Consider the following 18821-nt stretch of genomic DNA (forward strand, 5'->3'; position numbering starts at 1 on the left):
CATGCCGAAGGCACTCGGTTAGGACCCGAGCATGCTCAGAGAACACCTTATCCCAGCACGTTCGCTCATCACTACAAATTAATATAGTCTTGTTGAACCAGGCACATCGTTCCGGTCCAATGCTTGGCACAAAACAGCACCAACGTTTACAGAGTGTCTTGATCAGAGTTGTATGTGAAGGGGGCTGGCTGACATCTTATTTCATTAGCTAAGCCAGCCCTGTCCTCAGTTTACATATCTGTGAAGGGGGCTGGGTTAGCTACTTTAATTACCAGTCAGTCAGCCCCGTTACACACTTCAGCTCACATTTTGACATGACATGAAATGCATACTTGACACTAGTCATGGGGGTGTTTAAGGTACTCCCCCAAACCATACCCCACTGCTCCTGTGAATATCCCAACCGTACTGGTAACACCCCAGGATGCCCACTTTTAGGTGGGGTTTACATAAACCTAATCACCTTTCAACATAGTTTTCGGGGGACAGTTGGAAACAGTTAGCGATGTCTTGTGTGGTGCACCGGACCAGGAGTGATTCAGCCAGGACCCCCAGGGGAACATGGGCTAGCAGGACTATACTAATGTTTTTTTTGTAACATATAAAAGATCATAGTGACAATAAAACCTGATCGATACTCGTGAGCGCCACCCCTGGCAAAACTGTGGAAATCGCTCAGGACCTGGCAGAGGACCCCAATTCTGTATCTTGTATAAGCCGGTTAGGTCGTATCAGCCGCGCACCCTAAAAGGCTACAGATGTGTAACAAAATACCAAGACCCCAAATCATAAAAAGGGGCGATTTGCGCGCTGGTCTTGCTTGAAGACTGGACTGGAGCAAAATGCGCCTAATTCATTCATTACCGTGGTTTTGCCCTGATGAAGCTTGAAACTTCGAAACGCGTTGACCAATAAACCCCAGCAATTGATCTTTAGATTCCGATCTTCCTATCTATTGATGGCAGCGTAATAATAATAACAATTATAACAAATCGCATAAAGTATAAAGATGAGCACCGAGGACAGTGACGTCAGGGAAGCACCGTATAAGTGACAAGCTTTTGCGCTCCATGCTATACCCACTGGGCATTCACATCTTGACCCCGGCCAACTGAGGAAGCATTTCCCAGAAGTTCAGAAGAGGAGATGCCAATTACTACATGGTCACCAGGGAAAAGCTAAACCTCTCCAGAAATGTGTTTACAGATTCTGCTCGGCTTCATGTCCGTCATTCATTAGTGAACTGAGATGATCTGTAGGTGGGTCTGACTCGAGATCGGGGTAATAACATTTCTTGGGAGTCCCAAATTCTAAATGATATTTACTAGAAATTATACAAAATAATCTTGCATTTATTTTTTTGGGGAACTTTAATACTGATGACCTGGCACAGCTCCATAGGTTAAGGGGCCTTATATAGTACTGCAAGCGCTCTCCTATTCACTTGTATGGGAAACCAGTCGCAGTGTATAATAATCTTTATTTTTATATAGCGCTAACATATTCCGCAGCGCTTTACAGTTTGCACACATTATCATCGCTGTCCCTGATGGGGCTCACAATCTAAATTCCCTATCAGTATATCTTTGGGATGTGGGAGGAAACCGGAGAACCCGGAGGAAACCCACGCAAACACGGGGAGAACATACAAACTCTTTGCAGATGTTGTCCTGGGTGGGATTAGAACCCAGGACCCCAGCGCTGCAAGGCTGCTGTGTTAACCACTGCGCCACCGTGCTGCCCAAGTGTATAATCACATTATAAAACAGTCAGTTGAATGATTGCAGGTCTAACAGCTTGTTATCTCTCCTGACTTCCCCATACACAGGACCGTTAGAGTGCGCTTACTTTGGGGGCCCAATTCTCCATGTATGATGCTTACATTGGGGGCCTTGTTCTCTCCGTATGAGGCTAGACTTTCCTTTTGGACCCCATTCTCCCCGTCTGAGGCTAGGATTTTTTTGGGGGAACCAGTTCTCACCATGTGAGGCTAGGCTTCGGGGACCTCATTCTCCCTGTATGAGGCTAGGCTTTTGGTGGAGACCCCATTCTCAATCTATGAGGCTAGGGCTGTCATTCTCCCTATATAAGGCAAGTGTTTCTTTGGATACCGCGGTCTCCCAGTATGGGGCTAGGCTTTAATAATAATATTCTTTATTTATATAGCGTCAACATATTCCGCAGCGCTTTACAGTTTAAAAGTTTCAAACACAACAGTCATGAGTAACAACGTTAACAATACAATAATTAAAGTAATAATAATTAATACGGAACCTGAAAACTCATCTCTTCAGGAAAGCCTACAGCCTGCACTGACACCGCTGCTGCCTCACCAACACCGGAGCCACCGCCTCACCAACACCGGAGCTACCGCCTCACCAACACCGGAGCTACCGCCTCACCAACACCGGAGCTCCTGCAACCCTCAACCTACTGTCTCCTTCCCCATAATCCTGTAGAATGTAAGCCCGCAAGGGCAGGGTCCTCGCCCCTCTGTATCAGTCCGTCATTGTTAGTATGTTTACTGTATGTGATATTTGTAACTTGTATGTAACCCCTTCTCATGTACAGCACCATGGAATCAATGGTGCTATATAAATAAATAATAATAATAATAAAGTGAAATAAGCCGCCCCTGCTCGTGAGAGCTTACAATCTACAATGAGGTGGGGGAGATATAAAGTACAGGTGTGTATTTACAATGATGTATTTACAATGATGGTCCAGCCATCTTCAGGGGTGGGGGATAAGCCTTTCTTTCGGGACACCGGTTTCCCTGTATGAGGCTAGGATTTCTTTGTGAACTCGGATCTCCATATATTAGGCTAGGCTTTCTCTCAAGTCCTTGTTCTCATTGTATGAGGTTAGGCTTTCTTTGGAGTCCTCATTCTCCCCATAAGAAGTGAAGATTTCTTTGGGGACCCCGTTCTCCCTGCATGACACTAGGCTTTCTTTTGAAACTCAGTTTTCCTTCTATGAGGCTAGGTTTCTTTGGAGACCCCATTCTGCCTGTATGGAGACTAGGCTTTCTTTGTGAACCCCGTTCTCCCTGTATGGAGACTAGGTTTTCTTTGTGAACCCCGTTCTCCCTGTATGGAGACTAGGCTTTCTTTGGAGACTAGGCTTTCTTTGGAGACCCCATTCTGCCTGTATGGAGACTAGGCTTTCTTTGGAGACCCCATTCTGCCTGTATGGAGACTAGGCTTTCTTTGGAGACCCCATTCTGCCTGTATGGAGACTAGGCTTTCTTTGTGAACCCCGTTCTCCATGTATGGAGACTAGGCTTTCTTTGTGAACCTCGTTCTTCCCTGTATGGAGACTAGGCTTTCTTTGTGAACCTCGTTCTCCCTGTATGGAGACTAGGCTTTTTTTGTGAACCCCGTTCTCCCTGTATCGAGACTAGGCTTTCTTTGTGAACCTCGTTCTCCCTGTATGGAGACTAGGCTTTCTTTGTGAACCTCTTTCTCCCTGTATGAAGCTGGGCTTTCTTTGTGAACCCCGTTCTCCCTGTATGGAGACTATGCTTTCTTTGTGAACCTCGTTCTCCCTGTATGGAGACTAGGCTTTCTTTGTGAACCTCGTTCTCCCTGTATGAGACTAGGCTTTCTTTGTGAACCCCGTTCTCCCTGTATGAAGCTGGGCTTTCTTTGTGAACCCCGTTCTCCCTGTATGGAGACTAGGCTTTCTTTGTGAACCCCGTTCTCCCTGTATGAGACTAGGCTTTCTTTGTGAACCCCGTTCTCCCTGTATGAGACTAGGCTTTCTTTGTGAACCCCGTTCACCCTGTATGAGACTAGGCTTTCTTTGTGAACCCCGTTCTCCCTGTATGAGACTAGGCTTTCTTTGTGAACCCCGTTCTCCCTGTATGAGACTAGGCTTTCTTTGTGAACCCCGTTCTCCCTGTATGGAGACTAGGCTTTCTTTGTGAACCCCGTTCTCCCTGTATGGAGACTAGGCTTTCTTTGGGAACCCCATTCTCCCTGTATGGAGACTAGGCTTTCTTTGTGAACCCCGTTCTCCCTGTATGGAGACTAGGCTTTCTTTGTGAACCCCGTTCTCCCTGTATGGAGACTAAGCTTTCTTTGTGAACCCCGTTCTCCCTGTATGGAGACTAGGCTTTCTTTGTGAACCCCGTTCTCCCTGTATGGAGACTAGGCTTTCTTTGTGAACCCCGTTCTCCCTGTATGAGACTAGGCTTTCTTTGTGAACCCCGTTCTCCCTGTATGAGACTAGGCTTTCTTTGTGAACCCCGTTCTCCCTGTATGAGACTAGGCTTTCTTTGTGAACCCCGTTCTCCCTGTATGAGACTAGGCTTTCTTTGTGAACCCCGTTCTCCCTGTATGAGACTAGGCTTTCTTTGTGAACCCCGTTCTCCCTGTATGAGACTAGGCTTTCTTTGTGAACCCCGTTCTCCCTGTATGGAGACTAGGCTTTCTTTGTGAACCCCGTTCTCCCTGTATGGAGACTAGGCTTTCTTTGTGAACCCCGTTCTCCCTGTATGGAGACTAGGCTTTCTTTGTGAACCCCGTTCTCCCTGTATGGAGACTAGGCTTTCTTTGTGAACCCCGTTCTCCCTGTATGGAGACTAGGCTTTCTTTGTGAACCCCGTTCTCCCTGTATGGAGACTAGGCTTTCTTTGTGAACCCCGTTCTCCCTGTATGGAGACTAGGCTTTCTTTGGGAACCCCGTTCTCCCTGTATGGAGACTAGGCTTTCTTTGGGAACCCCGTTCTCCCTGTATGGAGACTAGGCTTTCTTTGGGAACCCCGTTCTCCCTGTATGGAGACTAAGCTTTCTTTGTGAACCCCGTTCTCCCTGTATGGAGACTAAGCTTTCTTTGTGAACCCCGTTCTCCCTGTATGGAGACTAGGCTTTCTTTGTGAACCCCGTTCTCCCTGTATGAGACTAGGCTTTCTTTGTGAACCCCGTTCTCCCTGTATGAGACTAGGCTTTCTTTGTGAACCCCGTTCTCCCTGTATGAGACTAGGCTTTCTTTGTGAACCCCGTTCTCCCTGTATGGAGACTAGGCTTTCTTTGTGAACCCCGTTCTCCCTGTATGGAGACTAGGCTTTCTTTGTGAATCCCGTTCTCCCTGTATGGAGACTAGGCTTTCTTTGTGAACCCCGTTCTCCCTGTATGGAGACTAGGCTTTCTTTGGGAACCCCATTCTCCCTGTATGGAGACTAGGCTTTCTTTGTGAACCCCGTTCTCCCTGTATGGAGACTAGGCTTTCTTTGTGAACCCCGTTCTCCCTGTATGGAGACTAGGCTTTCTTTGTGAACCCCGTTCTCCCTGTATGAGACTAGGCTTTCTTTGTGAACCCCGTTCTCCCTGTATGGAGACTAGGCTTTCTTTGTGAACCCCGTTCTCCCTGTATGGAGACTAGGCTTTCTTTGGGAACCCCATTCTCCCTGTATGGAGACTAGGCTTTCTTTGTGAACCCCGTTCTCCCTGTATGGAGACTAGGCTTTCTTTGTGAACCCCGTTCTCCCTGTATGGAGACTAGGCTTTCTTTGTGAACCCCGTTCTCCCTGTATGGAGACTAGGCTTTCTTTGTGAACCCCGTTCTCCCTGTATGGAGACTAGGCTTTCTTTGGGAACCCCATTCTCCCTGTATGGAGACTAGGCTTTCTTTGTGAACCCCATTCTCCCTGTATGGAGACTAGGCTTTCTTTGTGAACCCCGTTCTCCCTGTATGGAGACTAAGCTTTCTTTGTGAACCCCGTTCTCCCTGTATGGAGACTAAGCTTTCTTTGTGAACCCCGTTCTCCCTGTATGGAGACTAGGCTTTCTTTGTGAACCCCGTTCTCCCTGTATGAGACTAGGCTTTCTTTGTGAACCCCGTTCTCCCTGTATGAGACTAGGCTTTCTTTGTGAACCCCGTTCTCCCTGTATGAGACTAGGCTTTCTTTGTGAACCCCGTTCTCCCTGTATGGAGACTAGGCTTTCTTTGTGAACCCCGTTCTCCCTGTATGGAGACTAGGCTTTCTTTGTGAATCCCGTTCTCCCTGTATGGAGGCTAGGCTTTCTTTGTGAACCCCGTTCTCCCTGTATGGAGACTAGGCTTTCTTTGTGAACCCCATTCTCCCTGTATGGAGACTAGGCTTTCTTTGTGAACCCCGTTCTCCCTGTATGGAGACTAGGCTTTCTTTGTGAACCCCGTTCTCCCTGTATGGAGACTAGGCTTTCTTTGTGAACCCCGTTCTCCCTGTATGAGACTAGGCTTTCTTTGTGAACCCCGTTCTCCCTGTATGGAGACTAGGCTTTCTTTGTGAACCCCGTTCTCCCTGTATGGAGACTAGGCTTTCTTTGGGAACCCCGTTCTCCCTGTATGGAGACTAGGCTTTCTTTGTGAACCCCGTTCTCCCTGTATGGAGACTAGGCTTTCTTTGTGAACCCCGTTCTCCCTGTATGGAGACTAGGCTTTCTTTGTGAACCCCGTTCTCCCTGTATGGAGACTAGGCTTTCTTTGTGAACCCCGTTCTCCCTGTATGGAGACTAGGCTTTCTTTGTGAACCTCGTTCTCCCTGTATGGAGACTAGGCTTTCTTTGTGAACCTCTTTCTCCCTGTATGAAGCTGGGCTTTCTTTGTGAACCCCGTTCTCCCTGTATGGAGACTATGCTTTCTTTGTGAACCCCGTTCTCCCTGTATGGAGACTAGGCTTTCTTTGTGAACCCCGTTCTCCCTGTATGAAGCTAGGCTTTCTTTGTGAACCCCGTTCTCCCTGTATGGAGACTAGGCTTTCTTTGTGAACCTCGTTCTCCCTGTATGAAGCTAGGCTTTCTTTGTGAACCCCGTTCTCCCTGTTTGGAGACTAGGCTTTTTTTGTGAACCCCATTCTCCCTGTATGGAGACTAGGCTTTCTTTGTGAACCCCGTTCTCCCTGTATGGAGACTAGGCTTTTTTTGTGAACCCCGTTCTCCCTGTATGAGACTAGGCTTTCTTTGTGAACCCCGTTCTCCCTGTATGGAGACTAGGCTTTCTTTGTGAACCCCGTTCTCCCTGTATGGAGACTAGGCTTTCTTTGTGAACCCCGTTCTCCCTGTATGGAGAATAGGCTTTCTTTGTGAACCCCGTTCTCCCTGTACGAGACTAGGCTTTTTTTGTGAACCCCGTTCTCCCTGTATGAGACTAGGCTTTCTTTGTGAACCCCGTTCTCCCTGTATGGAGACTAGGCTTTCTTTGTGAACCCCGTTCTCCCTGTATGGAGACTAGGCTTTCTTTGTGAACCCCGTTCTCCCTGTATGGAGAATAGGCTTTCTTTGTGAACCCCGTTCTCCCTGTATGAGACTAGGCTTTCTTTTGGAACCCAGTTATCCTTCTATGAGACTAGGGTTACTTTGGGGATCCCATTCTCCCTTGTTGACCTTGTTCTCGTTAGAAATTACACGGGTGTCCCACAACAAGCCAGTTTGGGAACATTTCCCTGTACATTGCTGCAGAATATAGATTGGTGCTCCACACGTAACAGGAGCTAAATATGGAAAACAACCTACAGAACGATTGCCAACAAAATCATGCAGATATTATATGGTAATAAGACATTCCATGAATACATCAAGCGTGCACCATCTAGTCTGGCACTATACAATGAGAATACGGATGTACATAGTTGCTGTGTATAGTTTACCATTCTGTACAATGACTGTTACTTACTTTCAAAAACTCCCAAAGTGGAAATTGAACGAGAGAAAACGGGATCTAAAAAAAAAAAAAATAAAATGTACAGTTACAAATAATATATGGGAACAAAGAAGAATTTCACATTTTGCTGACAACCCCTTTAATGCGAATTGTGAAAAAGTTGCAAGAGACCACCAAGCAGGGCTGTGGAGTCGGAGTGGTGGAGTCGGAGTGGTGGAGTCGGAGTCAGAGTCGGCGTCATGGAAATTGAGGAGTCGGAGGTTTGGCTTACCAACGCCATAGCCCTGCCACCAAGGGAAAGTGGTTGGGTTTTACCTGCCTATTTCTATCGATTTGTTAATCAGATGCAGACCTTGAGAATGACCAAATCTGTGCCAGAACTAATCCCAATTATTACATGCCAATAGTTGTAATGGTGTCGTCTTAGGGAATAAAGGGGTCATTGAGAACTTTCCGACACAGGGAAGAGAAATTGCCATTACCCCCCCCAGTTGGCAACATCTTATCTGCATGGCTGGAAAAGGAGGGCCGATAACTCTTGGCAAAATGTTGGAATAGGGCCATCTAAAAGTCAAGGTCATCACTCTCCAATCTGGTTTCCATATTTGTGATAGGAAAATCGTGAACCAAAGTCAAAGCCATAATATCCCAAGAATAGCCTACAAATGGTTAAAAAAAAAAAAATCCGTGCTGGCTATGTTACACAGTATTATGTTGCATAGACACACTGCGCTGAAAAACTAATTAATACTTTATAGAGATTTTCACTTGACGGTCTCCGGTGGTGAACCAGCATCGTAGCCTTGGGTGGTCCTTCATACGTAATAAAGAAAACACAATAAAATTGCTGGACTTCTAGAACGGACTACAGAGAAGAAAACGTGTGGAAAACAGCTTTGTACAGTCACGAGACCATTAATATTCCACGTCCTGTTGTAGCACTACTCGGCGAGTACGAGACGACATCAGGTCTTCTATCTAGTCCCAACGCTCGCGGTGCTGGTGGGAGTCTATATCCGTGCGCTCAGCCCGAGCACGGAGAGCGTTCCACGATGGCCGTTCTACACGCACAACCTAATGCAACCAGAGTCAGCCTGTCTGCTGGCTCCAGCCTCGATTTTCTGCTCGACCCCCTGCCAATGTATTTTGCAGATGCGCGGTCTCGGTGCGCTTAGCACCCAGATCTTCCCAGCAAGTAACACTCAGCAAAAATTTCAAGTGGCTGAACATTAGAAAAAAAAAGTAAAAGCCTTATTTGGCATTGTGAAAAAAAATTATAAATATGTATTTTTTTTGTTTTTCAAACTAAACTAAATGAGACCTTTAAGGCTGGTGTTTTTTTTTTTTTTTTTTTTAGGAAAACCCCTTTAAAGGCAAAACCTGATCAACAGTTTGTAAAATAATGTGACATAAAAGCCCACTCCCCCTCATAGACAATCTGTATAGACTAGAAAAATAACAGCGCTCCTCAGGGGCGGTGCCTTGGGCAGCACAGTTTATTAGCGCCCTTCCAGATGGATTACTGTCCTATAGTATATAATAGTAAGCGCCAACAACTTGTGGGTAATGACAACGGTGACTTTTCAAAAGGGATAAATTATTACCATGTAGCCCTATGCCTACTGACATAATTGAAAGGGGGGCCAATAATAGAGACATGTTCCCTATAAATAAATATGTTATTAACATTTTCCGGGTCTGCTTCCTCCTTTCCTGGCAGCCATTTTTTTTTACTGGTGTTATTCTCCCAGACCAATAAGGCCAACACAGATATTGTTACAGGAAGGGGCCAGGATGGAGGCAGAACGGGGGGACGTTATTACAGGAAGAGGGACATCATTACAGGAAGGAGTCAGGATAGAGACAGGATGGGGAGGCCATTACATGAAGGGGCCGGGATGGAGGCAGGAAGAAGGGGGGCGTCATTAAAAGAAGGGGCCAGGACAGAGACAGGATGGGGACGATAATGACAGGATGGGGGACGTCATTACATGAAGAGGCCAAGACAAGAGACGTCATTACTGGAAGGGGCCAGTACAGGGTATGTCATTACTGGAAGAGGCTAGGACAGGGGACATCATTACGGAAAGAGGTTAGGACAGGGGACGTCATTACAGGGAGGGGCCAGGATGAGGGACGTCATTATGGGAAGAGGCTATGACGGGGACGTCATTACGGGAAGAGGCTAGGACAGGGGACGTCATTACAGGGAGGGGCCAGGATGGGGGACGTCATTATGGGAAGAGGCTAGGACGGGGGAGTCATTACAGGAAGGGACCCGGACGGGGGAGTCATTACAGGAAGGGGCCCAGACGGTGGAGTCATTACAGGAAGGGGCCCAGATGGGGGATGACATTACAGGAAGAGGCTAGGACACGGGACATCATTACGGGAAAAGGCTAAAACTGGGGACGTCATTGCGGGAAGAGGCTAAAACAGGGAACGTCATTACGGGAAGAGGCTAGGACCGGGGACGTCATTACGGGAAAAGGATAGGACAGGAGACATCATTACGGGAAGGGGCCCAGGACGGGGGACGTCATTATGGGAAGAAGCTAGGACAGGGGACGTCATTACAGGAAGAGGCTAGGACACGGGACGTCATTACGGGAAAAGGCTAAAACTAGGGACGTCATTGCGGGAAGAGGCTAAAACAGGGAACGTCATTATGGGAAGAGGCTAGGACCGGGGACGTCATGACAGGAAGGGGCCAGGTTGGGGGACGTCATTACGGGAAAAGGCTAGGACAGGAGATGTCATTACGGGAAGGGGCCCAGGACGGGGGACGTCATTACGGGAAGAAGCTAGGACAGGGGACGCCATTACAGGAAGAGGCCAGGACAGGTGACGTCATTATGGGAAGGAGCCAGGACTGGAGGATGTCATGACGGGAAGGGGCCAGGACTGGAGACATCATTACGGGAAGAAGCTAGGACAGGGGACGTCATTACAGGAAGGGGCCAGGTCCAGGGACATCATTACAGGAAGAGGCTAGGACAGAGGACGTCATTACGGGAAGGGGCCAGTACAGGAGGATGTCATTACAGGAAGGGGCAGGACGGGGGACATCATTACAGGAAGGGGCAGGACGGGGGACATCATTACGGGAAGGGGCCAGGACATGGAACGTCATTACAGAAACGAGACAAGACAGGGGACATCATTACATGGAGGAGAATATGAAGATTTTTATATGTTCTACAATGCTACAAGGGCCCAAATATCAGACCATCGTGCAGTTGGGGGCCAGGATCCTAATTTTTCACTGGGGCCCATCGGACTCTAGTTACGCCAATGAGAACAAGGGTTCATTGCTTTGCAAACAGTAATCATTAAATAAGTAAAAAAAAAAAAGTTGCTCACAAAAGTAGAGAACCCCATTAAGAGGTATGAAGAGATATGCGATCGGATATACACGGAGAACCAAAATTCGACATGCAGAATCAGTTCTACAGGAGGTGGATCCATGTAACAGGGGGCTGAAATACAACGACTACTTTACAAAGCCATCTCCATAAACACAGTAGCATAAAAACAAATCCAGCACATTACATTTCCTCGAAAATACAATACTTAAGTACAGTAATAAATCTAGAAGGGAACGCAAGTGTGGAACCCGATCACAATAAGTGCAGGAACATCTCAGTGCGGATACATTTCAGTAGCGTCACCGGGGACCCGGGTTCAGCCATGCTCCTAAACGCAGCTGACAAGTGGCTGTAAAACAATTGGAATGGTGAATACTCAATTCAGGACGGTCGGAGGGGGACCAGTACTGAAGATAAGGGGAAATAAAGAGGCTTTGTCTGTGTCCATGACATCATGAGGAGCGGAATGTTCCGAATATAGCCTTCGTTTCCTGTCTGTGGTTCCGCACCTGGCACCTACTACATAATAATTGGCTGATAGATGACATTTCCAGTGAGCCATCTTGTATTACAGCATCTGGACGATCCATAATGCAAGTATCCTCCGAAATCCCAAAAAAATGCATTCCTCGTCACAGCGAGTAGACAACGTAGTGTATCTACCACCTACCGGGCATGAAGGCAGCTGTGCCAGCAGTTGTCAGGCGCAATGTGATCTCATAGTTGTAATGTCCGCCATACTGTCCATGAAAGGCACCAATGCAGCCCTCAGAGAAAAAAACCTAAGTATCACAGACGTCGGCTGGTCTACAAAAAAGTCATCCACCGATTAGCATTAGGCGTTCTTAAGAAATGGGGAAATATTAAGAAGGGAGACAAAGCTGCTGCAAAGAGCAACTCCACACTAGATGGATGGTCAATCAATTTCAATGGGTGCCGTGTAAGGCAGGGGACATTATCAGGAGCCACCAGGGTCTCTAGTAAGTCACTGGTAGATCTTGTGTGCAGGAAAGGGGTTGGACAATCCCTTTAATGTAACACGGGGAGTATAAAAGTGGTTGTCACTATTGCCGTGCTGCAACGGAGTCTTAGGTTCAAATCCGGCTATGATCAAAGTCTACATGGAGGAAATATGTTCTCTCGAGATTTGGCAGGATTTTTCTTTTCCTTGTTATGTTAGCCATTGTGGCCAAGATTTGGGGTTTCCAGATGTTTTAGGCTATTTTTCTCTTTAAAAAGTCACTATATTTTTGTGCAATGAGTGGGGGACAGAGTCTACAGTACTGTGAATATCTACAGTATGTGCGGGACGGGTCTGTGAATATCTACAGTATGTAGGGGACGGGTCTTTGTCTCTACAGTAAGTGAGGGTGGGTCTTTCTCACTATACAGTAAGTGAAGGCGTGAATGTAGCCACAGTCAGTGGGGGTGGGTCTTTGTATCTATAGTAAGTGGGGGCAGGTTTTTTGGTATCTCTACAGTAAGTGGGGGCGGGTCTGTCTCTACAGTAAGTGGAGGTGGGTCTTTGTATCTCTATAGTAAGTGGGGGAGGGTCTTTGCAACTCCAGTAAGTGGGGGTGGGTCTTTGTATCTCTACTACAGTAAGTGGAGGTGGGTCTTTGTATCTCTATAGTAAGTGGAGGATGGTCTTTGTATCTCTATAGTAAGTGGGGGAGGGTCTGTGTATCTTCAGTAAGTGAGGGTCTTTGTATCTCTATAGTAAGTGGGGGAGGGTCTTTGAATCTTCAGTAAGTGAGGGTCTTTGTATCTCTATGGTAAGTGGGGGAGGGTCTTTGTATCTCTATAGCAAGTGGGGGAGGGTCTTTGTATCTACAATAACTGATAGCGGGTCTTTGTATTTTCAGTAAGTGAGGGTCTTTGTCTACAGTAAGTGGGGGCAGTTCCTTGTGTCTACAGTAAGTGAGGGTGGGACTGTATCTATACAGTATGTGAGAAAGGGTCTTTGTATCTCTACAATAAGTGAGGGCAGGTCTTTGTAGCTTTATATTAAGTGGGGGAAGGTCTTTGAATCTCTTCAGTAAGTGAGGGCACTTCCTTGAATCTCTACAGTAAGTGGGGGCGGGTCTTTGTATCTCTATAGTGAGGGCAGGTCTTTTTATCTCTCCAGTAAGCTGGGGAGGGTCTTTGTGTCTCTCCAGTAAGTGGGGGAGGGTCTTTGTATCTCTCCAGTAAGTGGAGGAGGGTCTTTGTATCTCTCCAGTAAGTGAGGGCAGGTCTGTGTATCTCAACAAGTAAGTGGAGGTGGTTGTTTGTATCTCTACAGTAAGTGGGGGAAGGTCTTTGTATCTTCAGTAAGTTTGGGTCTTTGTATCTCTCCAGTAAGTGGGAGAGGGTCTTTGTATCTCTTCAGTAAGTGAGGGCAGGTCTTTGTATCTCTCGAGTAAGTGGGGGAGGGTCTTTGAATCTCTATAGTAAGTGGGGGCGGGTCTTTGAATCTCTACAGTAAGTGAATCTCTAGAGTAAGTGAGGAATGGTCTTTGTATCTCTCCAGTAAGTGGGGGAGGGTCTTTGTATCTCTACAGAAAGTGAGGGCAGGTCTTTGTATCTCTCCAGAAAGTGGGGGAGGTTCTTTGCATCTTCAGTTAGTGAGGGAGGGTCTTTGTATCTCTAGGTTAGTGGGGGAGGGTCTTTGTATCTTCAGTAAGTGAGGGTCTTTGTATCTCTAGGTTAGTGGGGGAGGGTCTTTGTATCTCTACAGTAAGTGGAGGTGGGTGTTTGTATCTCTACAATAACTGATGGCGGGTCTTTGTAACTCTACAATAACTGATGGCTGGTCTTTGTATCTCTACAATAACTAATGGCTGGTCTTTGTAACTCTACAATAACTGATGGCTGGTCTTTGTAACTCTACAGTAAGTGGGGGAGGGTGTTTGTATCTTCAGTTAGTGGGGGAGGGTCTTTGTATCTCTATGTTAGTGGGGGAGGGTCTTTGTATCTTCAGTAAGTGAGGGTCTTTGTATCTCTATGTTAGTGGGGGAGGGTCTTTGTATCTCTACAGTAAGTGGAGGTGGGTGTTTGTAACTCTACAATAACTAATGGCTGGTCTTTGTAACTCTACAATAACTGATGGCTGGTCTTTGTAACTCTACAGTAAGTGGGGGAGGGTGTTTGTATCTTCAGTAAGTGAGGGAGGGTCTTTGTATTTCTATAGTAAGTGGGGGCTGGTCTTTGTAACTCTACAATAACTGATGGCGGGTCTTTGTAACTCTACAGTAAGTGGGGGTGGGTGTTTGTTCCTCTGCTCAGTCAAATTATATACAGGTATAACAGCGAGGTGGACTTTCAGCTAAGGGTAGACAAGCCATTGGACAATGACAGAAGTAATTTTAATGGGTCAATGAAGGAATGGAAGTTCCAGTACCTATAATGCTGGTTGAATGTTCATAAAAAACAATTACTCATTTACAATAAGTGGATTTGAAATTGTAGAACATAAGCACCAATTTTCTGGCCATATTAGACTGGCACGTTTAATTCTTACCTTGCTGTAGAGGACCAGGCGGTAACAAGACCCTGATTTTCTACAGGTTTTGGGTGAAGTGCTGGTATCCCTTTAAATTTTACAAGTCAGTATTTTCAGCGGCATCACCAAAGGCGTCATAAAGACGTGGCTAGTAACACACTTTTTTTTAAATTATCGTACTTCACAAAATATTCATTTTGTGTTGGTTTTCCAGCGCTTCTTATTACAAGCGCTGAGAGGTGTTTGCTAATTCCTGTCACAGGCAATGATTAATACATGAAGCAGCTTTGGTGAGACTCGAAGAGGGAAGAAAAAAAAAAAAAAAGTAACATGACAGATGCCCCGGCATGACAGAATGGTTATCTGTTCAGACAGGAACCGAGAGTGAGAAGAAATCAATGTCACCGCCATGGGCTGAGCCGACACGCCGAAATCTCCCAGGAAGTCGGTCATCGCTGGGGATGATAAATGCTGCATGATGCGTCTCACCGTCCTGCAGCAGAGGTCACACGGAGCAATGCAATAAATCGTGCCGACTGCAGGAAAAACACTCCTCATCTGTATCTCTGATAATTGGTAAAAAAAAAAAAAAAAAAAAAACAACAGTAAAAAAGTAAAAATAATAAATATATATCATTATAATATACCATAATGATTATATTTTTTAATGTCTCTGTATACGTTGAAATATTAAAACAAACATTCTAATTGCCATCCTCTTGCCCAAGACGCCAGATGTTATGTTTATCGTTGACGTGATCGCTGGTCATGTGCTGTCAACGCTCAGGTCACCGATTGGCTGCAGCAGTCATGTGAATGATGGGTGTGACATCAATCGCCGCATGACTGGCGGAATATCAGGGGATTAAATAGATATATGTTTATTTTTATTTACACATTTGTGGGTTGTTGTTTTTTTAGCTGTTATTTCACATTTCCAGATTACTCCCTTGTGGTTTTAATACAAAGTTTGTTTTTTTAAGACTGTGTTTATGTTTTTTGTTTTATTTTATTTGGCAGCAAGATGTCAACTGTGGTTCCTTTTTTTGTCAGTGGATTCCTCCCCCCCCCCCCCCCCCCCCCCCTACCACTCTGGGGTTTTTGTGATCTTTGGTTATAGACTTCTCTTTATAAAAAAAAAAAATAATAATAATAAAATCCAAAAATGTTTGTAAACAAATGCTTTATTTAATAAAAAAAAAAAATTAAAATAAATTATTATAAATAATAACAATATAAGCAGAAAGTTTATTTTGATATTATATTTATGGGTCCCAAAAGGACTAGGTTCTGAAATATTGCACCAAATTTACATGTTTTTTTGGACGTGACTTGTGAAGTCACAGTAAAACGTTGACCTTAAATGCTTCATTAATTCGGAGCAGCATCTTGGTCCATTATGTAACATTATAGAAGGTGGGGGGAGTTGATTATAGTCATGAAAATCATTTGCAAATGGTGTGTAACAATAAAAAAAAAAAAAAAAAAAATCACAAAGCAGGGGAGTGTTGAATAAAAAGCCTCCAAAAAAAAAAAACATTAAAAAAAAATAAAGAAAAATCCCTAATATTAGAGCATTTTCCTTACAGACGTCCATGGGCGACTTATTGCGACTCCACCTGATTAAGGGGCTTTATTCACTTATAATACCTTACATTAGTATAATTTTGGATGTAGCCAGATGTTCATTTATCATCTAAAAAAGCCCTCAAGGATTCAAAAGAATAAAAAAATAAAATAAAATCTACAACCCATAAATCTTCCGGAAGGGGTCGTCCAGGGTTGAAAGGTGTTATTGGTTCACAGAAATGTCTCCTAGGCTGGATTTGCACCTGATTGATGGTTTGTGCGCGGCAGATGTTCCAGAGGTGTGAAAATTAGTTAATTTAGAACTGTGCTATAAAAATAACTACTGTCTTTGCTCTATGCCCCCACTGTAGACACTTAAAGGGGCTTTCCAGGCGCTTTAATACTATCCTTAAAATAATTAATCAATACCAGATCGGTGGGGTTCGAACCGATCCGGTGGCTTACCGAGAAAGCCAAAGTCACTCGGTTAGCACCGAAGCATGCTCAGATAACACCTTATCCCAGCACGTTCGCCCATCACTGCCGGTAATAAAAGGAGAATTTTATGGGCTCAGGATTTGGAGGTCGATAAGTGGACTGAAGCCGGCTCTAGGATAGAATAAACAGCGCAGATTATTTATTGATCCAGGTTACGGCCCAGGAGGTGGGGTGAACTTCTACCTTTCCCCAGATATCAGATCTGCTTTATTTACACAAAACTCATCCAAATGTTGTTCACGGCGGGCCGCCATATTTTTGTAGGACACTACAGATCCCTCCCATCCGGCCTTTTAAGATTTTTGGAAATGTTGTTCAGGACCGCAATGTTTCGCTGCACTTTCCTATACTAGTCATCCATTACCTATGGGGCAACGATGGTGGCCCAACATCTGATTTCTCATTTGTGTGCCCCCCATTCTTCCGTGGCTGCGGCCAGGGGGAGTTGAATGGTGCAGGAAGTCATCATGCATGTGACCTGCTGCAATATTCATGTCTGTGACACTGAAGACACCCAAAGACAGGGGAACGGTGCTAAGCTTCATCAGGGGTTGTCCGGTGAAAAAAAATATATAGTTACCACATATTCCCAGTGTCCGACTGCAGGGACCCACGTCGATAGGTAGAACGGGGAACCTTTATCCCCTTTATAATGGGTTGGCAGCGTACATGCTCCACCACCGCTCCATTCATTCCCTATGGGCTGCCAAGTTCTACGCTTGTGGCCCATAGGAAAGGAATGGAGCAGCACTCAGACATCCGATCTGCTGCTCCATTTTGTAATGGGGATAACGTTTTCCTGTTCTGCTGATTGATCTGTGTCCCAGTGGTCAAACCCTCACCTGACATCAAGTTACCACCTATATTTTGGATAAGCTGTTTTCACCAGAGAACCCCTTTAAATAAAACAGACAGAACATGCAGAACTTGGCTATCCATTGGGCTCCACATAGCTGTTTCGCTGATATCAGCTTCATCAGGGGAGGAGGCCCATTTCATCCCGATAAGCAGCTATTTCAGGGAAACATGTCAAAAACGTAGAAGGCTACTCACTTTTTTGGAGTTTTAATGAGCATTTTAGAGATATTGAGACAAATAAATGTTTCCCTAATGTTACCAAAAGTTAATTTTTATGATAGGTCGAAGGTTTTAGACATTTTCTGCTCAATCAAGAAAATTAACTTATATTAATGTTAGCGAAAAATGTATTTGACCCTATTTCTCTAAAGCGTTCATTAAAATTCCGAAAGACTGAGCAGCCTTCTACCCTTTGTTTCCCTGAAATATCAGCTTCATCAGGGGAAGAAAGGGCCCGGATGAAGCGGATATTTCAGCGAAACATTTTATATAATTATTGAGTCCATCGTGAATACTCCAAAACGTTTCCGACAAGTGGGATCGACTAATCAGAAAAGGTGTCGAGAATATCAACAGGTCAGAGGTGGTTCACAAGGCTTCGGTCCTTTGGACTAGGGACGTCCCGAGAATTTTTTTTTTTTCAACCATAATAAAATGTGTTTTCTGCCATTTCCTTGTCCCAATTTTTGCAAAAAAAAAAGAAAAAAAATTGAGCCAAAAAACCATTGTTGGTAAATATACCCCACTCAATCCGCACTCCACCCCGATTTTGCCATTTTTCTTCCTTTTTCCTTCGCTAGCCTGTATGATAGCAGATGAGTTTCACAGCTTTCTATGAATGACGATATTGTTTAAGCTGAAACAGATGTGTGGTCAGATGGCAAACCCATTAGTACGTTCCATCGTTGAAGAAAAAAAAATGGATAACAATGAGCCATCAGAAGAAAAAAAATGCAAGTATCGCACTAATCAGGAAATCTACAAGCCGCGGCTAATCTCACATTTATCGAAGGATAATGCCTTTTAGGCATACGCCGAATACTATGAAGCACGGAAACTGTTCACATGAGGAGGTCACAGAAGTGAAGGCCATAAAACACCCAAAAATTTGCCGGCAAAAAAAAAATATTTTTGAATTAAATTATTTTTTTTTTCTCAAACTGGAAATTTTCATGAATGGAAAAAAGAAACTATTCACATACGTTCTGCCGCCAACAATGCCCAGTTCAGTATGGCCGCCTCCTTCTAGGAGGTCAGGAATGTCTAAAGGAGGAGATGAATGGCGCAATTGTTTTTAAGTCATTTTCAAGGATACATATATAATATACAGAGATTTCCTGCCATGCACGAGAATATTCGAACATCCTCTAAAATATCACATAAAATGCTAAATATATAAT

The 18821-nt window shown here is 45.0% G+C and overlaps 1 protein-coding gene across 1 annotated transcript in view; it reads right to left on the bottom strand.

Annotated features, from left to right (window-relative positions):
- SLC25A26 (solute carrier family 25 member 26) overlaps positions 1-18821 on the bottom strand; it is a 117008-nt gene that overhangs the window by 13454 nt on the left and 84733 nt on the right. The window contains exon 6 of the mRNA XM_069736558.1: positions 7657-7701. Coding sequence (XP_069592659.1) covers positions 7657-7701 — 45 coding nt within the window. The remainder of the gene's footprint in view (positions 1-7656; positions 7702-18821) is intronic.

The sequence above is a fragment of the Ranitomeya imitator genome, chromosome 8, assembly GCF_032444005.1.
Source record: "Ranitomeya imitator isolate aRanImi1 chromosome 8, aRanImi1.pri, whole genome shotgun sequence".
NCBI lineage: Eukaryota > Metazoa > Chordata > Amphibia > Anura > Dendrobatidae > Ranitomeya > Ranitomeya imitator.